Source organism: Alosa sapidissima, chromosome 15, assembly GCF_018492685.1.
Source record: "Alosa sapidissima isolate fAloSap1 chromosome 15, fAloSap1.pri, whole genome shotgun sequence".
NCBI lineage: Eukaryota > Metazoa > Chordata > Actinopteri > Clupeiformes > Clupeidae > Alosa > Alosa sapidissima.
Genome location: NC_055971.1, coordinates 6,508,018 through 6,531,229, shown reverse-complemented (window position 1 = coordinate 6,531,229; position 23,212 = coordinate 6,508,018). Strand labels below are relative to the sequence as shown.

The 23,212-nt window shown below is 44.9% G+C and overlaps 2 protein-coding genes across 6 annotated transcripts in view; one reads left to right on the top strand and one right to left on the bottom strand.

The window, feature by feature from the left end:
* On the top strand, positions 1 to 2,230 carry ssr3 (signal sequence receptor, gamma). The gene is made up of 5 exons (XM_042063942.1): positions 1 to 232; positions 780 to 906; positions 1,046 to 1,144; positions 1,424 to 1,555; positions 1,917 to 2,230. Exons 1-5 carry the CDS (start codon positions 100 to 102, stop codon positions 1,981 to 1,983), a joined length of 558 nt encoding a protein of 185 aa, XP_041919876.1. The 5' UTR covers positions 1 to 99; the 3' UTR covers positions 1,984 to 2,230.
* A 60-nt stretch (positions 2,231 to 2,290) lies between these two features.
* Positions 2,291 to 23,212, bottom strand: part of kcnab1a (potassium voltage-gated channel subfamily A regulatory beta subunit 1a) — an 80,662-nt gene continuing 59,740 nt past the window's right edge. For all 5 annotated transcript variants that reach the window (XM_042063940.1, XM_042063941.1, XM_042063937.1 and 2 more), the window contains 12 exons: positions 18,690 to 18,727; positions 15,905 to 15,984; positions 15,774 to 15,818; positions 13,528 to 13,572; positions 12,357 to 12,400; positions 12,059 to 12,145; positions 7,752 to 7,837; positions 5,986 to 6,106; positions 5,650 to 5,744; positions 4,577 to 4,697; positions 4,048 to 4,136; positions 2,291 to 3,946 (listed from right to left, as the gene is read on the bottom strand). In XM_042063940.1, the coding sequence (XP_041919874.1) occupies positions 3,857 to 3,946; positions 4,048 to 4,136; positions 4,577 to 4,697; positions 5,650 to 5,744; positions 5,986 to 6,106; positions 7,752 to 7,837; positions 12,059 to 12,145; positions 12,357 to 12,400; positions 13,528 to 13,572; positions 15,774 to 15,818; positions 15,905 to 15,984; positions 18,690 to 18,727 (941 nt within the window). In that variant the 3' untranslated portion in view covers positions 2,291 to 3,856. The remainder of the gene's footprint in view (positions 3,947 to 4,047; positions 4,137 to 4,576; positions 4,698 to 5,649; positions 5,745 to 5,985; positions 6,107 to 7,751; positions 7,838 to 12,058; positions 12,146 to 12,356; positions 12,401 to 13,527; positions 13,573 to 15,773; positions 15,819 to 15,904; positions 15,985 to 18,689; positions 18,728 to 23,212) is intronic.

The window sequence follows — 23,212 nt, the reverse complement described above, 5'->3', positions numbered from 1 at the left end:
CGCGGCGTTAGCGATTCATACAATCTGGGCACGTACGTGTCAGTCTTTTTGCTGTTCAACACCGAAAACTAAGTTGGCTACTAGGTGAAGTCCCGAGCCATGGCACCCAAAGGCACCAACAAACAGCAGTCCGAGGAGGATCTTCTGCTTCAAGATTTTAGCAGAAATCTCTCCGCTAAATCGACAGCTCTTTTCTACGGCAATGCCCTGATCGTCTCCGCAATTCCTATTTGTAAGTAACGTACTGCCAACGCTATCCTGAGACGTTAGCATGGACAATTTACATGCCAGTGGTGCTGCTGTTGCAGCTTAATTTCCAGGCTAACTTAAAATTGTGTTTATGAGTGGAATGTGTGCAGTTAAATGAACGTAACGTTATATTAACTCACATAATGTGATGGTCTCTTCCGGTTTTTTGTAACAATGTCTGCAACCATCATCCTAACTTTCTACATTTAGCTAGCTAGCTAGCTGGTGTCAGAGAGTACATTAGCTTCTGACTGTGGGGATATATAACTTAATGAAATATTACTAAGTTCTCTTGTAATTTTCTAACAATAAATGACGCTTTCTTCAGATGTAACCATTTACCAATTAATACATTGACATAGATTAGGGGTGACATCGCTACTCAGGATAATACCGTTACTGCTACTCAGACAGTAGCAGCAGTCATTGATTAATAGCATCCAGGTAGCGTACGTTTCTTCTGTCTTCCATCATCCAATGTCTCTTCATCAAGTTAACCATTCTAATTACTGCGTTTTTGTTTGCATTAGGGTTGTTTTGGAGGATTTGGCACATGGACCTAGTGCAGTCTGCTGTTCTTTACGGCGTTATGACCCTTGTCAGCACATACTTGGTGGCCTTCGCTTACAAGAACGTGAAATTTGTTCTCAAGCACAAGTTAGTACTCGCCTCTCTACAAGCATGCGTCCTTGTAATTGCAGCATGTTTTGTGGTGTGATCTCTATTAATGTTCCTATGACCCTGTTTGAGTACTTCCACAGGCATGTCAGACTCATTGGTTTTATCATATTTGCAGGGTTGCCCAGAAGCGGGAGGACGCTGTGTCCAAGGAGGTGACTCGCAAGCTGTCTGAGGCTGACAACAGGAAGATGTCCCGCAAAGAGAAGGATGAGAGGTCAGTCAGACTCTGATTGCAAGATAATGTCAACTGATAACATATATGGTCTATCTACTGTGTTGATATTCCAAAGGTCTTTTACTCTTTAGTGATAAAAATGTCTTGTTTTCCCCATTTAATGTATGAGAAAGATGAATGTGTAGAATCGGACTGTAGTTTTAATTTGTTTCTGGAAGGCAAGTTAAAATACTTTCATAGTGACACTGTTACAGTGTCCAGCTAGTTGGATAGGGTAGAGGATGGCCAGTGGGGCTAATAATTAATTCCCTCTTTCAGGATCTTGTGGAAGAAGAATGAGGTTGCAGATTATGAGGCCACCACCTTCTCCATCTTCTACAACAACACCCTCTTCCTGGTCCTGGTCATCGTAGCCTCCTTCTTTCTGCTCAAGAACTTCAATCCCACTGTGTATCCTTTACCCAGCTTTTAATATCTGACATGTCATTACAATGGGCTGCACAGGAAAAACCTCTCCCAAGATTAGAATGAAATGCCATGGTTCATTATGAGTATGAAGCTGAGGTAGCACACAGTATAACAGGTGATAATGGTGCAATTAAAAAAAAAAATAATAATAATATAAAAAAAAAAATAAATAAATAAAAAAAAAAATATATATATATATATATATATATGAGTAGAAGTTGTTGTCTTGTATATGCATATGCATCCTATTTTTATTTTTAAAATGTTTGAGAATTTAACAAGAGTAGTTATTGTGAGCTATTAGATATTTCTTCCCTCTGTTGTTGTCCTTAATGGTGTGCAGTAATTACATTCTGTCCATCAGTGCCTCCTCTGGTCTCATTGCCCTGCTGTCTACTGGATCCAAGTGAGCGAATGAACAAGAAAGCAGGAGAGTTGGAACCACAAGAAAAGGAAGAGAAAAGGAGTTGGGGAGGGGGGGGGCAGGGATTGGGAAGGGGTTGGGGTGGGAAGCAAAGACGTGATGCCGGGCTGGACATTTATCATTTCTGTTGCGCATGAAATTTTTCATGAAATTCATGATGTCATCTGTGGAGGTTCTTTCTGACCTCCGCCATTCTCTTTTTATACAAATTAAAGATGATGGACCTGGAACAATCTGCTTATTGTTTGCCTTTTGGTGATGGCCACAAAAATAAGACCCAAGATGCCAGCGTATGTGTTGGCATAATCCATTTTATTTCAAGCGTGATACAGGATTCATCTTTAAATATCTGTAAATATTTACATAAGTCACTGCTTCATGACCACAAGGAAAAACATAATGATGGCTAAAATACCCTGATGCAAGTAGATAATGGCTTGATAACACTTGTACATTAATGAACTATAGAAACAGAGAGTTTACATCCCTATCTTCTAAAAACCAATGGCTATGAGGAAGTGGAGACTCAGGCTCTCAGGTTCCTTATGTACATGAAGGGTAAAGTTAAAGGCACTCATTGGGAGAGGACTGAAAAAGCAAAGAACTGAAGTCTAAGATTGTTGTTGTGGTGGGGTTCTGTACAAACCATTAAATGCTTAATTACAGTATGTAATGGAATGCAGATTCATTCATTCATTCATTCAGCTGTTCTAAAGAGATTTGACCAAAGAAAACTGCTTGACTGAAATGCTTATATTAGTTTATATTAATCTTACAGACATATTTGACTCTTGTTCCTAAGGATTGTTACAGAGAGAAACGGGTTGATTAGACTGATGTTTATGTACAATTTAAAATTATTTCAGCTTAGCTTTAGTGCTAAACAAAGCTCTTGATTGTTGAAGCCTTTCAGACAAAGGCAAAAATTACCAGTCAAGTTTTCCCATCTGATCTTTCTGAATCTGAATTCGGTTTCAGAACATTTCAGCCAAACCTCATGGGAATGTGATGACTAGGATCCCCATGGAAAGCAACTATAAAGATGCTTTGTGCCGCTCTGGAGTTGTGCAATGTACCTACTTATAAGCTGATTATAATAGTGTGGCTGTCGTCAGAAAAAAAAGTTCTGAGGTCAGTTTTGCTTATATTACAATGTAAAAACTTTTACATCCTTCCAAGTAAAACATAGAAAAGTCATAGAGAAATGACTCCAATGTGCCCTCCCTCCCTGCAATGTGCACTCTTTTCAAATGGGCACAAGATATGTCTCAACACTGGGTCTTTGAGGGATTTCCGGTAATAGCTGGCATAACGCCAGCATCTTGTCAGCAGTCAATGATGTGGCTTTACTAAACAAGCAAATGCTGATTGCTGAGGTGTAGCTCTCTTCACAGATGCACACAAGACAGTACACTCAGGTGCCCATTCAGACTTAACAGAAGTGGGATTGCAGTTCCCTGGTCCAACAGAAGAGGGCGACATGCTTGACAATTCCACCTTTCCCAATCCGACCCCATTAAAAAGCTCTAGTGCGTAGCAACCGTACAGGGGACTGCATATAGTAATATGGTACAGCCGTCTCTAATAAGCTCAGTTGTGCTGTTCTTGCACTGGATATGAAGGACATTGCTTCTTCAGTTGTTACTCAGGTGTGATGTGCTTTCTCGGGGTACGCTTGTTTGAGATGAAGGCTAGGTTACTCCGATTCTATCCGGCTTAGGCATGCAGGTTTGGGGGCATAAGAATCCCAGCCCTGGGGAGGCTGGGTGCACAGGGAGGGGCACAGCGGAAACCGTATGGCCCACACTAGCTGCGTTATCACGGTCATCTGTCTAAGTAGGAGACTCTCACAGGGGCTTCTAGGAGCGGTAGTCCTTCTTACTGTAAGGTCGGTTGCCCAGGATATGATCGATGTCGGACACCACATGAGAAGTCATTTTTGGGAGCACCTGTAAATTGGAGATCATGCAATAATAATGCAAGGATTAATATAAGAAACAATGCTGTACAGGACATGCTCCACATGTGTATGTGTGTGCACCACACTGACCTGTATGGCTCCCAGATTCTCTGTAAGCTGTTCAGGGTTTGAAGTTCCAAGAAGCACAGAGCTCACTCCCTCGTTCCTTAGACACCAGGCTGTATTGAAAAGTTTCAGTTCTTACATGCACAAAGTTCTTTGAAGCACAGAGACATGAAACAACACTCCGAAAACAGCTGGTCCCACTGGATCGATCTAGCATGTACAGTCCACTAGGTGGCAGCAATACATTGCTACTGGACCCTGCGTGCTCTGCTTCTGCCCCGTTACCTTGACAGCATGTGGAACTCCGTAAAGGCTTTGGCCCTGATCGGCACCAGGCTCAGTCCAGATTCAGCTGTGTATGTTGGGCAGCCGGGGCTGCAGCTGTTGTAAAGGTTTCTACTTTACTTTCAAGTTTCAACTATTTCTGCCTGCTGATTCTGCAACTCTGGCTGGGTAGATAAATCATCCAGCACCAGGTAGGGAAGGAGCTGTGGTGGAGCTAACCTCCAGAGCAGCGCTGCCACAGGTGAAAAGTGCTGTGTGCTCATCTTACCCACAGCCAGCTGTGGTAGAGTGCAGCCCAGTTTCTCAGCGATGTGACCCAGCTCCTTCAGTTTTGCTTGTTGCTTCCTGCCGTCTTCGCTCACGATCTTATCCCTCAGCCACTGGTATGACTGCAGAGCAGAGGAAAGGAATGGATGTTTAGGCAGGTGGGGGAGAGTAGGAGAGAGAAAAGGACAGAAAAACGTTCATACTGTCTGGTAACAAAATACCATTTTATCACTCAATACAGATTTGCTGTTGAGCCAAGAAATCCCACTTAAAACAAAGCTACTTCCTCCAGAATTTTGGGATCCTGCAATTTTGCTGATTCAAGCAGTTCAAGGATTTCCTGTAATTGCAATTATGGATTGCAATTTTCTCTTGTTGGTGTTATATTTATGTTAAACTGCACTCTTATAAACCTATACATTGACTCAGATTAGCAAGCACTTTAGAAGTTAAAGTACACATACTATTCCAGAGCACACATTCCCTTATCCCTAATAGTTACAGATGTATAAACTGTATGTAGGCCTATATGTTGTGTATGTTAATGTATGTGTGTATGCTAATGTATGTTGCCTAGTCAGTACAATCAGTTGTTTTCCTGGCACTGGAGAATGTCCTTACCAAAAGCATCTCCTTCCCAACAGCTTGTCATTAACCACCTAATCTACATAGAAAATGGCCAGGGTCCTTGTAAAGAGAAGCTATTAAAATGACAGTTCCTTTAGTTGGGCACCATCCAAGAACCGAGACATTCTGAATGCTGCCAAAAGCAATTCATTTAAGTACTTCTAGTATTTTGTCCATCCATCCATTGAATATTTAATCAATTATTTACTGACAAGGCCCTTAGCGTTAGAAGGTCAACTATTATAGCATACAGAGGCAATCAGAATGTAAGAATTCAGAACCTCTTGATTTAATGAGAGAATACTCCAGGCATAACCACCCTCTTTTTTTGTTTGTCTAAAAATGTCAGTTTATTATTCTCTTATGTGTGATAAAATGTGACCTTGGACATCTGGATTTTTGGAGAGGCACATTCACAGGCTATTTTCACCTCAAACTTCTGCATACCTTCATGGAGGCCCTGGAAGTTTCAGGAATGCCATTCTCATACTTCCCAGTAATGATGCCACAGGCCAGGGGAGACCATGTCATAGCGCCCACCCCTGAAGCCACAGAGGAAACACAGAGAAAAGCTAGACTGTTGTGAATAAAAAAAACTCAAATTAAGAACATAGAACTGCTGTTGCTCCAAAAGCCTTGAGAAGCAGATTAGAACAGCAGTATCAACTCAAAGCTACTGTACTGTGGATGGGCAGCATTAAGGGAGCAAGCAGATGGTGTGGGGTGTGTGCAGTCAGGAGAGACGGAGAGGCCGTGAGGGAAAGGAGATTGATTGACACCTGCCTATTTTATGGTAGAGCTCCGGCAGCTGCACCTCCACTTTCTCCCTCTGGAAGAGATGATACTCAGCCTGCTCACACACTGGGGGGATGAGGTTAAATTGCCTCGCCACAGAGTACGCTTCCTGGAGCGGAAAGAGTGAGAGATGGAGAAGGAACACAGAGAGAGAGAGAAATGAGAGGTGGAGAGGTAGAGAAAAAATAATATAGATATAAGACAAAAACTCATTAGTTATTCCTCTCGGCAAACACAATCTGAATACCCCCCTCCCCCCGAGTGCATTCTAAACTGGTTATGTTTCTTTTTATGTGCCCATGATTTTGCCTGTTGCCTTGTTATTTCGACTTGCATGTGTGGGTATGCATGTCAGTGCAGCGCCCAAGGGCTCAACGTGTGCCAAGCTATCACTTCCTTACACGCAAGGAAATTACCACACACAGTCATGCCACTGACACCCTCCCCGCTGCGGAGCCATGTTTGCGGAGTTGGGGGTGGGCATGTAGGAGGAACCATATCTGGCGTGACACCAGGAAGTGGAGCGAGCACTCGCCATGGAACAAATTACAGGTCGCTGTAGAGCATCTCCTCTCCAAACTCCTCTCCTGCCCTGTGCCTATACCCAAACCGCTCATTTATAACCATGAATTAATAATGTGGTTTCAATTGCACCACTTTGGTCTTGCTGTGGCATACAAAGCCCCTGGCATGTTCTAATTACCAGCTATTGAGTGCAGCGTACTCTGAGATTTCGGCACAGAAAAAAAAAACTGTGCAAGTGAAGAACTTCACACGCAAAAAATGGAGCACGGAGATAGATGTGTGTATATTCCACCCTCCCAGAGCAGCTTTTCTCTGTCTCTTTCTTTCTTTAGAAAATCATTTATCATGACCGCCTCCTCACTCCCCTTTCCTCAAAGTCAACTCCACGCTACAACGCGCGTGCCACAAAGCAGCCGCAAGACTCCCTTTGTGAGTGCCTAGCAGGATGCCAGCGGATCCTATCAGACAAGGCAGCTCCGGAGACATTTCGGACGGTCTGTCTGTCCAGTGGCAGGTTTCAGACACAGTCCAGGGCTATCTCTGTCCAGCAACTGCCCAGCACTCATCTATTGGATCAATTTGATGCTGGTGCACCGTGGAGTTAATCTGTTGTGTAATCAAAGCTCACTTTTCCTAGTCATCTTATGAGGATGTATGTTAGCCTGGAAGTGTGCCAGGAGTAGCCTCCATGTCTTTGAGAGGACGGCAAGAGCTCCATGCTGAGGAGTGGAAGGTGCTCAGTCTGACCTTTCGCTCCTCTCTCACTTTGACTTTTAAAGCCTTAACAAGCAAGCTCAAGCTGCACTGGTCAACACTGCCAGCAGCTTTGATAGCGACTTCCAGCCAGCTCGTTCTTCAGTGTTATTCACTCAGCCCAGTTGTCTTATTTGCAGATGTGTAATACACCATCTCAACTTCACCATTTCACCATTTCAAACCAATTCACCATTTCAACTTCACCATTTCACCATTTCAAACCATTTCAACTTCACCATTTCACCATTTCAAACCAATTCACCATTTCAACTTCACCATTTCACCATTTCAAACCAATTCACCATTTCAACTTCACCATTTCAACTTCACCATTTCAAACCAATTCACCATTTCAATTTCACCATTTTACCATTTCTAACCAATTCACCATCTCAACGTACAGCTGCATAGATAACAGCTGCATAGCTGAACATATCACTCTCTTTAGACTCTCGCTCAGACGGGCCACTCACCATAATTTCCATGGCTGTCCACCGTGATGTTCCCCAGTACATGGACATACCCTGATTGATGACATGGGTCATGGCTCTCACAATTTCTGAGAAAACAAAACCACCAATGATGTTGTTAGTAGTTGAAATCTGTGTTAAATGTATACTGTAAAATATATACTATGACAAAAGTGAAGCCACTGTAATTGAAGAACATAATAGATTTCCAAATTGGAGAAGGGGTTAATAGTGATTAATAATAACACACACTCAAATGTTGGGAGAAAAGAAATATTTATTGAAGAGTGAAGAGATGAATTGAGGGGATCAGAGTGAGAGAGAAGGACAAACTGGGATTCAGTGAAGAGAAGGGGAAGCGTATGTCTGTTTCTATGAAGCATCCAAGTAACAAAGTCACATGTAGTTCTGTGTACTTTTGTACTCTAAATGGAGCGAGCAGCCTGTTGGAATGGAGCGAGCAGACTGTTCAGTTCACTCCCAGAGAATGTCGAGCTCCTACTCCAGGTAAAGAGTTGATCATTGGAGAGGAGGTTACACTGAAGGTCAGCTGGGAAATGAGAGTCAACACGGAACCTAAGAAGACAGATGGGGTCTAAACTACAGTGTAATGGACTGTGCTCTGGGAGAACTGTAGCGGCCAAAATACACAATCACAGTCCAAATCCATAGTTAATCAGACAATAATGTTGGGACAAATGTGCCTGACTGTTGATACATAGCCAAAGTTTAAAGAGATTGTAATATAACTAACACACATTTAAAAGTGCCTTCACCTCTGGTCATTAATCCAGCAGCGCCTAAGCCCCTGGCCTCTGCTGCAGATGGGGCGTCTGTGTGGAGAGTGACTGCAGAGCCAGTGTGTTCTGTGTGGAGGTGGCGCGCCCAGCGAGGCTGTGGAGGAGTGTTTAATATGCAACACACGAGCGTCAGGGGAGATGACACGGCACTTCTGCTCGCTGCACACAGCCTCGCCACAGCCACCCGCCCGCCTGCCCGCTCGCCGGATTAACACACAGGGAGTTATTCATGCCTGAACGCCAAGCGGAGGGACACTCTGACTGAAGGGTTCATAGGGAAGGTTTCCCAAGTTGGTTTGATATGCCTTACAGATTTGCCAGAGAGGATGTGGGTTATTGTAATTATTCACAATTAAAATGATAAACCCTCATGGTCCCTTGGTCCCCACTGCCCACACATGTGACCTGAGGAAGGCCGACAGGCCGAAAAGGTGTCACATTAAAGACTTATATGTGTAACTCGGGAGTGTGCGGCACTTCTCTCCTTTTGCATGTGTTTTACTGGTTGCCAGCACCTCCTTTTCTGGTGTGCGTTTTGCACCTCCACTCATCACCCTTGGTCCCCACTAACACAATGCAGTGTACTACAGTTTAATTATTTCTTAATGCAGTGGGTTGGAAACTGTTTCACAAAATTGCATTCTAAATGGCATTAAAAAAAACATTCTAAGAGGAATTTATAATGAAAATCCAGTTGTTGTGACAGCTGTTCACCATTCTACGCCAGTATTCTATTTGTTTTTCATGCTGGGTTTGACCTGCTCTGCAGTCCCTACTCACCTCAAACATCAGTCACTCTGCCCTGTATTAGTGTTCCGAGTCAGCAGCCAACTGAGAAACACCCGACCCTGATAAGAGTCCAACGGGATCCATTTGGGCTATCATCATTTGGAGGCAGAATGTGCAATCAATAACATGCAGTAAAATGTAATGAGACAAACCAAAATGAAAATGTTTCCAGGGAGCTAAACAGAATTGCTTGGATTTGGGACTACTTTCACAGTTGTTGGATGGTTGTAATTTTTCTTCCTTTCCAAAACACACAAAGCAGAGAGCTGTAATATGGCCAAATTGAGTCTCTGCACCAGCTACCCCAAAACATCCTAATTTGATCCTTTGCTGTGATACGCTAAAAAAATCAAAGCTTTAAACTGTCTGTTGAAATTTCATTCTGCTAGTGGGTTTACGTTAAAATCTGGGTCCAAGTTCCAATATATGTTTATGGTTATTGTTATTATGAAGACTATATTATTATTATCATTATTATTTTAATGTAGGCTGTTTGACTTTACTTTAAACTATTTCATAATAGTAGCAATAACATTACCATTTAATGATTGTTTAATGAATGTAATGTTTATTGATATTGTTGCAAGTCACAAGGACAAAAGCGTCTGCCAAGTAATATAAATATAACTGTCTGTTAAATTGTTTGAAATTATTTGGCAGCTCATGACCGATACCTTTATATGCTCCCACTAGTACTAGTGAAAAAAGCATTAGGATGAGGATGGGGGTAAAGGTTTTGTGTTGGTGTATGACCAAACATCAAATAGAGAATGACGATCATTGGGAGTAGAGGGTGTTTATCCTCAGGGAGGATGCAGTAGTGACCTTGAACAGTCCCACTCTGAGAGAGTTGTCCGTGTGGCTGAGAGAGACAGAGAGAGTGGTAGTCTTGAACAAAACAGCAGCCTTTGGCACGGAGAACAGGCCCTACTGAATAGGAGAGTGGGGGCACAATGTACCCATGCATTGTCCCAAAGCTGATTGAGGAGTACCACACAAGGCCAGAGTTTGTGTCTGTGTGTGTGTCTGTGTGTGTGTTTGTGTGTGTGTGTGTCTGGATGCATATGTGCATATTATTGTGTGCAAACAAAAGGTACGCATAGGACACTCTCGAACTGAAAAGAAGAGAGAGAGAGAGAAGGCAAGTAATGAGAGAGAGAGAGAGAGAGATGCTGAGTCGAGCCATTGGGGCTAATTCTATTGTGTAAGCTGACGCTTTGGGTGAGTTGGCGAAGATAAATTGTGAGAGTAACATTAAGAAAATCTCCCAGTGCCTCTGGCTCTGCAGTGGTTCTAGAGCCAGCTCTTTATTATTCTCCTCTCTTCTCTCCTCTCCTTCTCTCTATCCATCCATCCCCAACTATCCCTCTCTCTCTCTCACTCTCTCCTTCTCTCACTTGCTATGCCTCATCTGGGGCTACTTGACATTTAAAACCCACCAAGTTGTATTTGATTTTTACGTCTTTGTGGCCTTGGCTTCAGGTGAGTGAGTGGATTTGGTCTAGAGGGCCTTGTTCAGTAGAGCGTGGCGGCCCCACATGGCCACTCTGGTGCTTTTTAATCACAGTCGGACAGCATTTCTGAGGCTCTGCGCGTTGTAATGGCTTTGGCTAAGTGCAGTTGCTTTTGTGCGGCGGTGTGATGCGGTGCGGTGGCTTGCGGTCTGCCGTCTGCGGTCCCTCCTCAGCCTCGGGCCGGCTCGCTGAGTGGCAGGCCGGGTCAGGTCACTCAGGGTCACCGCTGTGACTGGACAGGAGTGATGGGGCCCCTGAGGACCACTCTAAAGAACGGTTGTGTAATTGAGCCAATCACACTTTCTGCATTTCACACCAAGCAGTATATTACATAATATTCCATTGAAAAGCCTTTAAATTCAAGTCCTTAATTGCCCTCGACCATCTTTTGTATTAATTCATTCAGAAGTAGCAGTCTTGAGGTGATCGATGTGGTATTGCCACCACTTCTTTTTAATGATATGTAAAGAGAGATGTAGTATAAAAGGTACTGCATGCTAAAATATCTCTTAAATTATGTGTTATGTCCTCCTTATTATGCTACAGGAAACATCCTTGTGAAGGCAATGAGCAACAAATCATCAGTGACAGAGGGAATTTGTGTGTGTGTGTGTGTGTGTGTGTGTGTGTGTGTGTGTGTGTTTGTTTGTGTGTGTGTGTACGTGAAAGCAAAACTGTGAGTAAGGCAAACATAAATGCCCTCAAATGTGTGAGAAAAAGCAAACATTGGCAGCATTTCCTCACTCTCTCTCCTACTCAGGCCAAAAATATGCCACGCTCTTCTCTCCCCCTGCTGCCGCGCAGCACAGCACGCAGACTCTGACCTGATTACTCATCGGCCCGACGCTCGGACATCATGGGAGAGCCGGAGAGTGGGAGAGCAGGCGGCCACACTGACACCATGACAGGGTCACTGACCAGACCAGCGGGGGGCAGATTTGGCCGACATTTGGGGTGTCAAGTCTCATCCCATTCCTGGACCTTAACCTCCTCCAGCGAGTCTCAGAGAGGCAGATGATAGAGTCATGTTAGGCTGTAAGTGAAACAGCTCCCCTACGCCTACTGATCAGAGGCTGCTGTGCCTCCAGGGTGAGGCACAGAAGTCAGCAGGACGCTCCAGGAAGGGACTGGAGGAGAGTGCTGCACTAGAGGCCAGAGCTGATGCACAAGCCCATGTAAATGGCAGCTCTGTTTGGGCTTGGCTTACCTTCCATGGGCGTGTTGCTGTCGGGCCTGTTGGCGAACACCACGTCCACGTACTCCAGCTGCATCCTCTGCAGAGAGCCCTTTAGACCTGTCAGGACACATCCACATGATTGATTAGTGTGTGGACCGTACTAGACATTGGCAAGTGTCCAAAAGGATTTAAAATGACAATTCTATCAAGGCCAAGTGTGTGGGTGTATGGACCTAATATTATTATAGAAGTATTTAGGTCATTGCAATGATGTACACTTAACAGAGAAACAGGGAAAGAAAGAGCAAATGTGAAACTGAAGCTTAACCTTCAATAATGTGCTTCCTGGACAGACCCCTCTCTGTCTCTGCCCTGTACAATAGAAAAGTAAACAACACAAATACATGTTAGTAGAGCCGGTGAAAGAGGGCATCCCCCCACTCTTACTGTGTGGTGCGTCAAAAGGCCAAGACCAGGCGCATGCCCCTTTAAGCTCCTGTCTGTCAGCCTGTTTCTATGGTATGGATATGGCTTTATACTATAGCTGTTTCTATGGTATGGATATGGCTTTATAGCTGTTTCTATGGTATGGATATGGCTTTATAGCTGGTATGGATATGGCTTTATAGCTGTTTCTATGGCATGGATATGGCTTTATAGCTGGTATGGATACGGCTTTATAGCTGGTATGGATACGGCTTTATAGCTGGTATGGATATGGCTTTATAGCTGGTATGGATACGGCTTTATAGCTGGTATGGATATGGCTTTATAGCTGGTATGGATACGGCTTTATAGCTGGTATGGATATGGCTTTATAGCTGGTATGGATACGGCTTCTGTCCCCCCAAAGCCCCCATGTGTCCTCTTCCTCTTCACGCATCCTCCTACCCCCTCTCATTAGTATTCATGAGGAGGAGACGCATACGTAAGAAAGTGAATCAGGTGCTTTGAAAACGTATCATACCTTCCAGCACCCCAGGATGGCTGTAAAAGCACTCACTAAAAGCTTTTTTTCTCCTTTCCCAGAGGGAGAGACAATGCCTAAGCCTGGGGGAGTCAGGGTCTGAGATAAGACAGCCAGGGCTTTCCAAAGGGCAAAAACACGTCAAAAGTAAAAAAAAAAAACATGACTTATAAATTCTAATTGTTCAGTTCTTTTCACCATGCAGCTTGTATAGTAGCAGCATCTATTCCAAAAAGATTTGTGGACTTTTTGCAATGAGCATTTGGCAAAACGGTAATCAAAAAGGTGACACGAAGAATAGTGTTGAATTTCCATGAAAGCATTCAGTAATGTGCCTCTAGTGAGTACTGTACAATCCATCTAGATGGTCATAAATCAAATGATACACTCAGAAATGAGGAATGGACATTCTACCACTCAATACAACAGTCTCAGTGACTGCAGCAGCAGCAGTAGCAGACCGCCGCAGCTGTGTGAAGTGTGTGTGTGTGTGTGATTACTGGGATGTCCAGTGGGAATAATTCTCACTTACTTTCCACCCCAGTAGAGCTTTGTGGTGATGACCAGACTGGAACGCCTGAGAGAGAGAGAGAGAGAAATAGACAGAGAGAGAGATAGGGAGAGAGAGAGAGAGAGAGCAAGATAGATTTCTAGTGACTCATTCCAAAAAATCAGTAAAACTCTAATGAACAAACTCTATTGTACCCTGTAGGCCCTCCAATCAAAGTGAAAAGACACATTTTAAATGGCTCTCTAATCCTGCCTATTACACACACTCTTCCCAAGCATTATGGAGTGTGTGGAGTCGTTTGGCACCATGAAGTTCCCATCAGCTGCCGTGGAGTCATTACATCTTCATTAAAAGTTAACGATGCTATCGCTGGATAATTGCACTTTTCACTTATGCTCAATCCTTTACCGGCGCCTCATGGAAGAGATTGCCAAAATAACTTCACATGTTTCCCACACACACAACACACACTGTTGCAGCTCTACCAGCACGCCTCAAGTTGGTTGTGCATTTGCATTGTAGATTAGCGTAAATGAGTCTGTGGTGTGACCCCTCCCCCCATGGCCCACATTCAAGCACATTAAACCTGGAGTGCACCATTTGCAGTCACCGCTTACATAACCACTGGAATGGCAAAAATCACACAGCACACACACACACACACACACACACACACACAAGGACTACTGCAGCAGAGGCAAGCATCTGACTGACACAGAGACAACTACAATTATATCACAGTAACAGAAACAGAGACCCTCGTTCACACTAACACACACACACACACATGCACACACACACACATGTATGCACACGAGCACTTTCTCAGTGACGCTGGGTGCCACTTTGAGGGATGCTTCACACCAAGGCCTGAGCTGTGAAGCAAAGGAACATCCAGCCAATGAATGTGTGAGCATTTCTGTTGCTCTGCTACTGGCATCCCTCCAGAGACAGACAGGGAGGAGGAGACACATAGATAAATAGATAGATGGATGGATGAGAGAGAGAGAGAAGAAGGAGAAGAAGAAGAATGGTAATAGGGAGAGGCTGTAAATGTAAAAACAGGCCGTTTGGACATGGACAAACATGTGTTTGAGATTGGGAGGTCAGTATTGCGAATGAAAGACATATAAGGGAAGTTGGGAGTAAAATGAGATGGGATGGATAAATGTACTGAGATGATGGAGAGAGTTTGCTGACTGATTCTCAGAGGAAGGAAAAGAGAAGCTTGTCTGTCCATCATTTGTTTTCTTTCATGAGCACGTCAGCTCAGCAGCAGCAGCGTATATCCTGCGTAGGCCAGCATGGCTCCCTGAAGATCCTATGAGGATCAGCTCATGCACTTCCCTTTGGCCTGCAGATGACTGAGATCGCACAGAGGACCTGCAGTCCTACATGTATCTGAACTCCACATCAACTGGACCATTTTAAACCTCCAGTGTAATCAGTGTGAGGATTTGATATAGCAAGGCTAGAATCTTTCTATCTAGATGATCTCATCATATTCTCACCATCGCGATCAGGACTTATGATGATCATGTTACTGTACTTCAGACATGATTTCATGTGAATGTAATACATACTCATGTGTAGGCCTATAAAATAGAGCTGAACATGAAAAAATGATAACTGCAGTAACTACTCTGTTGTTGGCCCCTCTCTCTGAATCTCTAAGCGACCCATGAAAGCATGTAGCTGTCACCACGGTTACCAGCATATGTGAGTGCAACAGTGTCGTTGTGGAGATGAGGGGGAAACAAAACACCTGGCAAGTGTCTGATCAGAGCACCTGTCAGCTGTACACAATTTATCAACTTTTCATGGCTATCAGACTAACAGGCACATCACAGAACCCACAGAGGTGCAGCCAAACAGATGCTTACCGTAAAAAATCAACATAACAGAGAATTATTCCTGATAATCAACGAGGCGAATATCATTAAAACTAGGCGTATCCTGGCAAACATATGCATGTGCAGGTCCCTAAGCCCTCGAGCACTTTGTGATAAATATGAGGACTCGTGGGCCGTCTGCCACTTCCACAGTTTCATGTGGAACTGATAAAATATGTGTATTCCTTCACAACAACGTTGGATGAAGTTGGGTCCATTAAGGCTGTAGATAACATATTGATTGGAGAAGATGGACGCGTATGAATGTATGCATGTTCAACACACTTTCAGCACACGCGCAGACATTTCTTTAACACACACACTAGCACACCTACACCATCACACAGGTAGGGAGAGAAGGAAAGGCAAACATACCTCCAACCTTTCTTTTTAATAATGTTCCCCAGTATGACCTCAGCTCTGTAATGAAACCGGAGAAGAGATTAAATTCCGTGTTGTCGTGTAGTGATCGCATTCACACATCAGCGTGTCGGACTCTTACCCACCTTCCTGCTGCATACACCTCTGCGGTGTCAAAGAGGTTGACGCCACTCTCATAGGCTATGGTCATTAACTGCTCAGCCACCTGGAATGTAGACGAGGACAGAATTGTTACAGTTGAACCAACCTCTATCATGAACACATACATACACATAGACATAGACACACACACACACACACACACACACACACACACACACACACACACACACATACTGTGACGGATCCCTGTTTGGCGTGCCTGTGCTTTCTCTCTATCTCTTGCACTATTCTTATTGAGCATTGATGGTGGTCAGGTGTGCCTGATTGGACTGAAGTATAAAACTTTACGACGGTCGCGGCTGCTTCACCCTCCCGGCGTTTGGCATTCTTTGTCTATTGTTTGTTAAACCCCTAGACTGATTTTGCATGACATTTTCGGTTCCTTCCATTATACTGACTTGCACTACACCACTTTATCTTTATCATTTAATCTTTGTTAACATTACTTTTATTTAATAAATTCACCTGATTATTTTGGAATCCCATTCCTGTTTTATGCGTAGAGCCAGCACATCACAATACACATACATGTGCATATCTACACCAATGCCCCTTTGGATTTGGAAACAACCACACTCAAATGGTCAGTAAAAACTGTTCTCTAATCAGTAATCCTTCCACTTTTTCCTTGAGAGAGAAGACCACAATTGGACCCTTCCTGACCCACTCATAGACTAGCACCACCCACCACATACCTTGTCAGGGCATCTATTGTCATGTCCAGTGACCTGTCATGTCCAGTGACCTGCCTGCAGACCGACGGGGTCCTGTGATTCAGCTCCCTCGACTCAGGGCTCCCTGTCAGCCTCTCTGCACTGCCCCCCCTCTGATTGTGATTCAGCCGGACGGAGCTTCATAAATCATGCTGAATTGCTGAGAAGCTAATTTTGTCTCTGTCTGCACTTTAGCGGCGTGCGCGAGGACGGCAAAAGTGAATTTGCTGTAATATTTCTCTGCTGCATTGCTGGGGTATTACTGCACTTGTGTGGATGAGGATGTGCGCAAAGGCGATTAGCTTTCAAAAGCTCCTCTGAAAAACACTGCCAACATAATATCTTTCTAATGCTGACGTGTGAGAGAGAAAAAACAAACTAAAACTACTCCTCCGCAGCAGGGAGCAGTGAAAGTATAGATTGATGAGAATCATGAGTGAGAGAGAGAGAGAGAGAGAGAGAGAGATAGACAGAAAGAAAGTAATTTAAAAGCTGAAATGTGGCATGTGAAATGTGTGCCTATATGCTATCACATCATGACTCCAGCTGTAGGTGACCCTCAAAATGATTATTAAATTGTGAATTGACAGATGTGTGGATGAGAGAGAAAGAGGAGGAGAAAAACAAAGAGACCGAGAAAGAAAGAGTGAGGTAGACAGACAGACAGTGTGTGTGTGTGTGTGTGTGTTTGTGTGTGTGTGTGTGTGTGTGTGTGTGTGTGTGTGTGTGTGTGTGTGTGTGTGTGTGTGTGTGTGTGTATGTGTGTGTGTGTGTGTGTATTTATATGTGTGTGTGAGCGTGCGTGCATGTGTGTTTGTGTGTGTGTGTGTTGAAGTGATGTAGAGGGTCACAGAGAGGATAACAGTTGAAAAGAGCTGGATGAGCTGAAATTGAATAAAGAGGGATGTAGAGATGAGGACTGAGAGAGAGAAAGAGAGAAAGAGAAAAAAGAGAGGGAGAGAACAGAGCACTGTTGCATAACACTGCGTAATACTGAGCCCCTCCTGCCCCCTACACAAACACACACACACACACACATACGCACACACACACACAGACACACAGACACACACACTCACACACACGCCACTCCCTTCTGCAGAGATATTTTTGCTGAGCAACAGTCTGTCTCTACAGACAGAGCACACACACACGTCATAAAAGCCGCTACTTTAGACAAAGCTTTGCTCTCTCCCTGAGTTTCAGAGCCCAGGAGTGTTAGAGCGGAGGGGAGGAGAGGAGGGAGAGACTGTGCCTGTCTCAACACACACACAAACTTTAGACACAAACTCAAGTCTACTTTAGCATGCCAAGGGGACAGAATTAGACTCTAGTCCCCTGAAAGGAACAGACACATACACACGCACACAGACCCCGACATGCAGCCCTGAACGCACACAGTGTCACACGCATGGTGTGAAAAACAAATCCACAGGCTGTTGTGGCCTGGCCTGAGTCACCAAACTAGGTGTGTGTATGTGGCCATATCCATTATAATGTGTGTGTGTGTGTGTGTGTATGTGCACACATACACACACACACACACACACACTATAAGAGATATGGTGTGTGTGTGTTTGTGTATGCATGCATGCATACATGTGTGTGTGTGCGTGTCTGTGTGTGTGTGTTTCTGTTTGTGTCAGCATGTCTTTATGTATACGCATCACGAGAGTCCTGTCTTTCTTAATTCCATCTGATGAGGGCAACAGCCTTCTCTTTTTTGGGAGGGGGCGGACATGTTAGGAGGTGGCAGTGGAGCAGCGAGTGCAGTGTGGGGCTCCTCCAGGCAGGGTGAGGAGGGGTGAACTCTGTTTACGTAACCCAGCCAGAGAGACGAGAGTGCAGGCCAGCTCAGCCACTCACCACTGCCCCCAAATCCACCATCAGCCTCTGTTAAACTCTGCTCTGACACTCAGCTATCGGCACCCCACAACCAGGGGTCTGAGTCTGGATGTTGTGCACATGCCAATTCAATTTTAAATCATTGGGGGCACAGCGTAAAAATGACATTTGTGTTGTGTTTGTCACTTACCTCATCTGAAATCTGCCCGCCAAATGTCACCCAGGTGCCTAAAACAAAAATAAGATAAAATAACAATCAATCAGTCCTGATATGTGTAAACTACTTCAATGCTGCTTTTTAAATGCTCATTGAAAATGCACTAATTGTGTTGAACTCAGACATATTCTTAACCATTGGTAAACAGCAGTAACTTTGATAGATATTTGTGGAAATGTTGCTTGATGGTCGTTTGGACCACCACCTTCGACTTCAAGGCACCTAACCCTAACCCTGTCCTAACCCTATCGCCTTCCAGGCAGCACTGCCTTGAAGTCAACAGTGTGGCCCCAAGACCATATAACGGAAATGTCCTTGTGTGACCTTGGTATCTGTGAAATCAAACTGCTTGTTAGTTTTGCGTGCAACATTATCTATGGAAGGCTTTATTTAAAGCGTTTGGCTTGGTAGCTGGCCATGGTCCTGAGATCCCTGTAGCAGAGATTGCGTGTGTGTTTTCCACTGACACCCCCTGGGGATAAAGGGTAATGTGAGCTCAGGGCTACTAGGGAAGTAAAGGAAAATGAGAAAGAAGTTGGATGCATTGCTATGCCAGACTGCATAACGTAGTGGACAAGTAAGGTTTAAATAGCCAAGAATGCAGAAGTGGGGTGAATGACAGCTGTCAGTCAATCATCACTATGGCCTAAAACAGAATTTATTCTAGCATATAAACATGTGTTTTACTGGATGTTTGCATATCTGGTGCAGTTGTGTTCTATCCACTGTGTGATAGGTAGAGGCAGAGTTCACGGCACTGCTGCTGAGATTGTGCCTCGCTCACAAACACATCTCAGGCTGAGCTGCCGGCACTCGGACAGCAGAGTAACTTCAGATGGAGTCCCTGAATCCTGCAGTAGCTGCTACTTCTGGCACAAACTAGAGGAGGAAGGTGGAAGGAGGAAAAAAAGGAAACACTAAAGTTCTGAGAGGGAAGGGTAGTAGAGAGAGAGAGAGAGAGAGAGAGAGAGAGAGAAAGAGAGAGAGAGAGAGAGAGAGAGAGAGAGAGAGAGAGAGAGAGAGAGAGAGAGAGAAAGAGAAAGAGAGAGGAAGAGGCGCAGTGCACTGCTCCTGTAAAAATAGCAGCAGCCGTCTGATTTTGACATTTCAGGGTATGGAAAATGGGAATCCTGCACTTACAGCAAATAAGCTTCAAAGATTGTTCAGACAGATAAGGTTGCAGTCCAATTTCGGGGACACTACGAAATGATTATTTCATTTCCTGTGTCAGTGTTTTGCTGTTGGGGTGGTGTGATCCATACCACAGTAGTTTTGTTTGCACTGCTGGAAAAATCCTGCAATGCCCTTCAGCTGTGATGTCTGTGAAGTTTACTACTAACGCTTGCCAGCACGCCTCTTCATTTAGTTGGCGTTGGCAGTGCTTCAGTGGCCAGACAAAGACAAACAGTTTGATCCCTGTCCTAATCTAGACTAAACAACCTCATTTCGAGCAAAGACCTTGCTGACAGCCATGATGGCCCCATTGGTCATCCTCCCCACAAGCGTCATTATCAGCACGCCGGCGCCAGCGGCAAGCTTGCGCCCGCCTCTGCAGCCGGCCGGCCCCTGTGTGCCCGGGTGCCCAGTGCCCCCTGCGGTGCCGTCTCCAGCTTCTCACCCTGGGCCAGGGCATTCAGAGGACACACAGCTGAACAGCAAGGTCACGGATGGGATGGGGGGGGGGTCGGAGTCATGGAGGGAGGGGGGTGAGAGGGGGTCACTGGAACAAGCCAGTGGGCTCCTGACATCAGAGCGCACCACTGCTGGCAAGAACAGCGCGGTGAAAACAGGAGCAAATCAACCCTGGTGGGGAGTGGGTAAAGCTAACGAGAAAATAACAGACGGTAGACATGGGACAGCCCTCGCCCTGTTCCATCCACATCATGCCATAATGACCCAGGGCCGCTGCACAACATCCAGCCCCTCACACAAATGACATGCGCATGGAGTGGAGAAGAGGACAGGGAGTTAAGACTCACAACTGTAATGGAATGTGTGATCACATAATTGTGCGTAAATGACCAATTAGATATGTGAATATGAGCTTTAAATGTGATCTTTAAATTGGATTTTAAACCCTGACCTGATTGTGATTACCCTTCACAGACAACACGCATATCTGGTGATGTCAACTCACTGTACTCTACAGCTTGCTTTACACGTGCCATACATGTGGGTTTAGTAGATACATCCTAGAGTGAATGATTTCTGACTCAAGCCAAGCTTCTGAGGGTGTTTCAATGAAACTGTGCCACCATAGCTCCAGATCTGCAGATCTTATATGGCTGCTATGTCGTGAGGTATCTATTGTAAGGGAGCAGAATGTCTCTATATCTACATTCAGTCCATTTATCAAAAGTAATACATTTGAGACGCGGGGGCACCTGACGGAAAGATTAAGTTCTCAGTCTGGAGAGGTTTAGCCTTGACTTCACATTTATCATTTTCTGTAATGTGCCAAATCGAAGCAAAGCGTAGCAGAGATGTTGAGCTGGCTCTATATATTTTCCCTCCCACACTGAGCCGCTGTGGGAGCTGAGGTGACCGGGCTGACCCTGACTGCAGCCACTGGCCACAGAGTAGACGGTGAGAGGTCATAATGTCTTCACTCGGGCCGAGAGCAACGAGCGGAGATGACACGCTTGTCAGTTTGTCAGGAACTGACCAAGAGCATTAGAGCCTGGCAGCCTCAGCTGCACACGCTAAGGGCATCTCTGATCTGCCATCATGTAGACTAGAGATGTCACTACCTCTGCTCAACATGATGCCGCACTCAAGTGCACACTTCCCCGCTAATGTCTGCAGACATGGGCCAACTCAACACAGACGCAGTCAAGCAGGACTTACTGGAGAGGGTTGTCTACTGTCTGTTGATCCTGTCTGTCTCTTTCTCTCCCTCTGTCCCTGCTGGAGTATCCTGAACTCGGACTGCCAGGCGGTCGAGTGAAACTACGCCGGAGAGAAAGTGCTGATTTGCAGAAACAGGTCAAAGACACATCGACCCGTTTCTGGAGAGATTCGGCGTAGCCATTTCTGTTCCCCTGGAACAGCCTCTACTTCTACCTCAGCAGTTCCTGCTACAGTTAAACTGTAAATCAAATTATACCCTCACAATTACCAATCTTGTAAGTGCTAAGACTTTGTAATTGTAAGTGGTAAGTCTATGTCATTGAATATTTGGATTTTCTTTCACACTTCTCTTGAGAGTAAAAAAACAATACAATATTTGTTGTTTCCTTATTGTAAAGTGCATTGCACGAGTCTATTCGTAACACATGTTTTCTTGTGTGGCTTCATAGATATCAAGCTGTGATTCTGAACTGGTGTGTTTTTGAACTCAACAAACGTAGAGTAAGGTGGGGTGGGGCACTATCAGGGCTTACGCTAAGCATATCAAAGAGAGAACTCACTTGCCATTATCCTCCCTGAGACGGGAGATAAACATTAGATGTCCTTGGGTTCCTGGCGCACTTTTGAACCTACCTACACAAACACACCCACTCAATCCACATGGCGAAGATCAAAACAAATTCGGAGAGGGGGAGAGAAGGAGAGAGAGAGAGAAAAACGATAGACGAGAAGACATAGCCACTCGAACACTCCTGCCAACAAACCGAGGTTAAATGGAAATGTGTGTGTGAACCTCCCCCCACTCTCCCCCACCTCCTTTCTCTAATGATTACAAATGACCGGCCTGCTCTCCTCTTCTCCTGCTCCCTGGCTGTGGGCACCAGAGGGAGGGAGTCATGCGGGGGCGGCAATTTGCACAGCTTCTCGCTTCAGGGAACCACAAATGAATTACAGCGGTAAAAAAAAAACAGAACGCTCATCAGTGAGTGAGCGAGCTGGGAGAGGAGGAGAGCCAGATGATAGTAAAGGCAGAGGGAGAGAGACAGGATGCATGCTGGTCCACACGGGCCACTCCACTCTTGGGAGACATGTGCCAGGCTCTAATAGAGGCCATTTGGGAGGCCCACTTAAGCAGTGCCAGCACATCACAGCAGGGGGGGGGGGGGGGAGACCAGTGCCACAGCCAAGTGGAGGAGCACAGCACTTCCTCCTCAACTCCCCATGCCAAAGGGTCAGATGTTAAATAGTATGGAGGCTGGGTTTGCTGTGGGCAATTTCATGTCTGAATGCACTACTAAGCCTTGATTGGTATACACTACAGAGTGTGTGTGACTATGTGTGTGTGTGTGTGTTTATGAGTGTGTTGCAAGGCCATGGTGCAGTGACCCCTGTTGATAGTTCAGACACCACCCGGCCGGCTGCACTCAGGCCATGCCTCTGAGCTCACTCATCATCCTTCCTCCACTCCACAGACTTGGTTCAAACCCTTCAGCAAGGGTATGCAACACCCTCCAGATGAGTTGCTTCACTACTAGTTAATGCTATTTAATGCACCCACAGCTTCTGTTATTGATTTGTAACTGAAGTGATTTAATACATTTTAATGTGCAATGTAGGATGCATGACACAATTGAAGGTCTGATGCG

Coding starts and splice junctions, on each gene's coding strand:
- ssr3 (XM_042063942.1), top strand. CDS start 100: ATGGCACCCAAAGGCACCAACAAACAGCAGTCCGAGGAGGATCTTCTG. Junction 907..1,045: donor AAATTTGTTCTCAAGCACAA/GTTAGTACTCGC, acceptor TCATATTTGCAG/GGTTGCCCAGAAGCGGGAGG. Junction 1,556..1,916: donor AAGAACTTCAATCCCACTGT/GTATCCTTTACC, acceptor AATGGTGTGCAG/TAATTACATTCTGTCCATCA.